Raw genomic sequence first — 1,269 nt, forward strand, 5'->3', positions numbered from 1 at the left:
CCCCCCTTCCCCCCCCCCCCTGGATCCTACGACTCTCTCCCTAGAACACGTGAGCCACAAGCAAGATCCGCAGGTTGAAACGACCGTCGAAGAGGCCAAAACCCCACGGGAGCCTAAAAAAATGTGGAAAACTGCGTACAACCATAATAATAATGATTCCGTCAACATGTACTCACCATCACATTCCGCTACCAAATTTGTCAAAAAAAAAATCTTATTGTCCCTGAGACTTACCTCATAATTGTCCTTGTATCCCTTCCACCTGAGGACGAAAAAAAAGAGATTTGAATGATGAAAGGAAAAAATAATGAGGGCCCCCCGAAAANATTGTCCTTGTATCCCTTCCACCTGAGGACGAAAAAAAAAGAGATTTGAATGATGAAAGGAAAAAAATAATGAGGGCCCCCCGAAAACGTGAAAAACACAAAACTCCGGAGTTGAAGAGGGGGGGGGGGGAGGGGGGGCTTGAGTTATGGCACGTACCATCGTTTGTGTTTTGTTTGTCATCTACCCAGATTACGTGTGCTCGAGTGAGAGGTGAAATGATGGAAAAAGTGAGATGGGGCTAGTGAGAAATACAAAAATGAAGAGAAAAAATGGGTGTAGGAGAGGGACGGAGGGAGGGGGGGAGGGGGAAGAAAAAAGACTTTCCACCCCACTTCGGCGCTGCTTGTCGAACCCCCCCCCCCCTCAAACGAACCCCCCACCACTGATGCAGGCAGCCCCCGCCGAGTTGCTATCGTCCAAAGCGAGAGAATCACAGTTTGAGAATCAAACATGGCTGTTCAGTCGCTGTTTACGCCTCTGGCATACGGTTCGTGAGCAGCTCCAGGTACTCCAACACAGTAAATTCAATTCAAAGTTGATATTAAATTGGAGTGAAAAAAAAGGGATTTGGGTAATTTAAATTGTTAGGCAAAAAGGTGTGTGAGGGGTGGGATTATGAGTACGTGTGGCGTAACGACGTTACGAACATTTAACGGTGACAGTAATATGGAAGTTATTGGGATTCATGGACATCAGGAGAATGGTCCTGGTGAAATTAATCAAGTACGTGAGGCGAAGGGCGTTGAGACGAACCCGACGCCGCAGGCACCAATGGAGGTGGCGAGTGAGGCGCACTCTGGGGGAGACGGCGGCGAGTGCAAAGACAGGCTGGCAAACGCCAAGGGACGAAAGGACGTAAGTATTTTTCAACCCTTTTTTATGATTATTTTTTACTTTTTTTTATTTTTGAGTTTTTTGGAGGGTTGTAGGGGGTTATTGAAG

The 1,269-nt window shown here is 47.0% G+C and overlaps 1 protein-coding gene across 1 annotated transcript in view; it reads left to right on the forward strand.

Annotated features, from left to right (window-relative positions):
- The first annotated feature begins 771 nt into the window (after nt 1–771).
- Nucleotides 772–1,269, forward strand: part of LOC107036988 (protein HEXIM) — a 2,591-nt gene continuing 2,093 nt past the window's right edge. Inside the window, exon 1 of the mRNA XM_015255295.1 lies at nt 772–1,182. Within this exon, the coding sequence (XP_015110781.1) occupies nt 943–1,182 (240 nt within the window). The 5' untranslated portion in view covers nt 772–942. The remainder of the gene's footprint in view (nt 1,183–1,269) is intronic.

Source organism: Diachasma alloeum, unplaced genomic scaffold (assembly GCF_001412515.2).
Source record: "Diachasma alloeum isolate Michigan unplaced genomic scaffold, Dall2.0 Dall_scaffold_00212, whole genome shotgun sequence".
NCBI lineage: Eukaryota > Metazoa > Arthropoda > Insecta > Hymenoptera > Braconidae > Diachasma > Diachasma alloeum.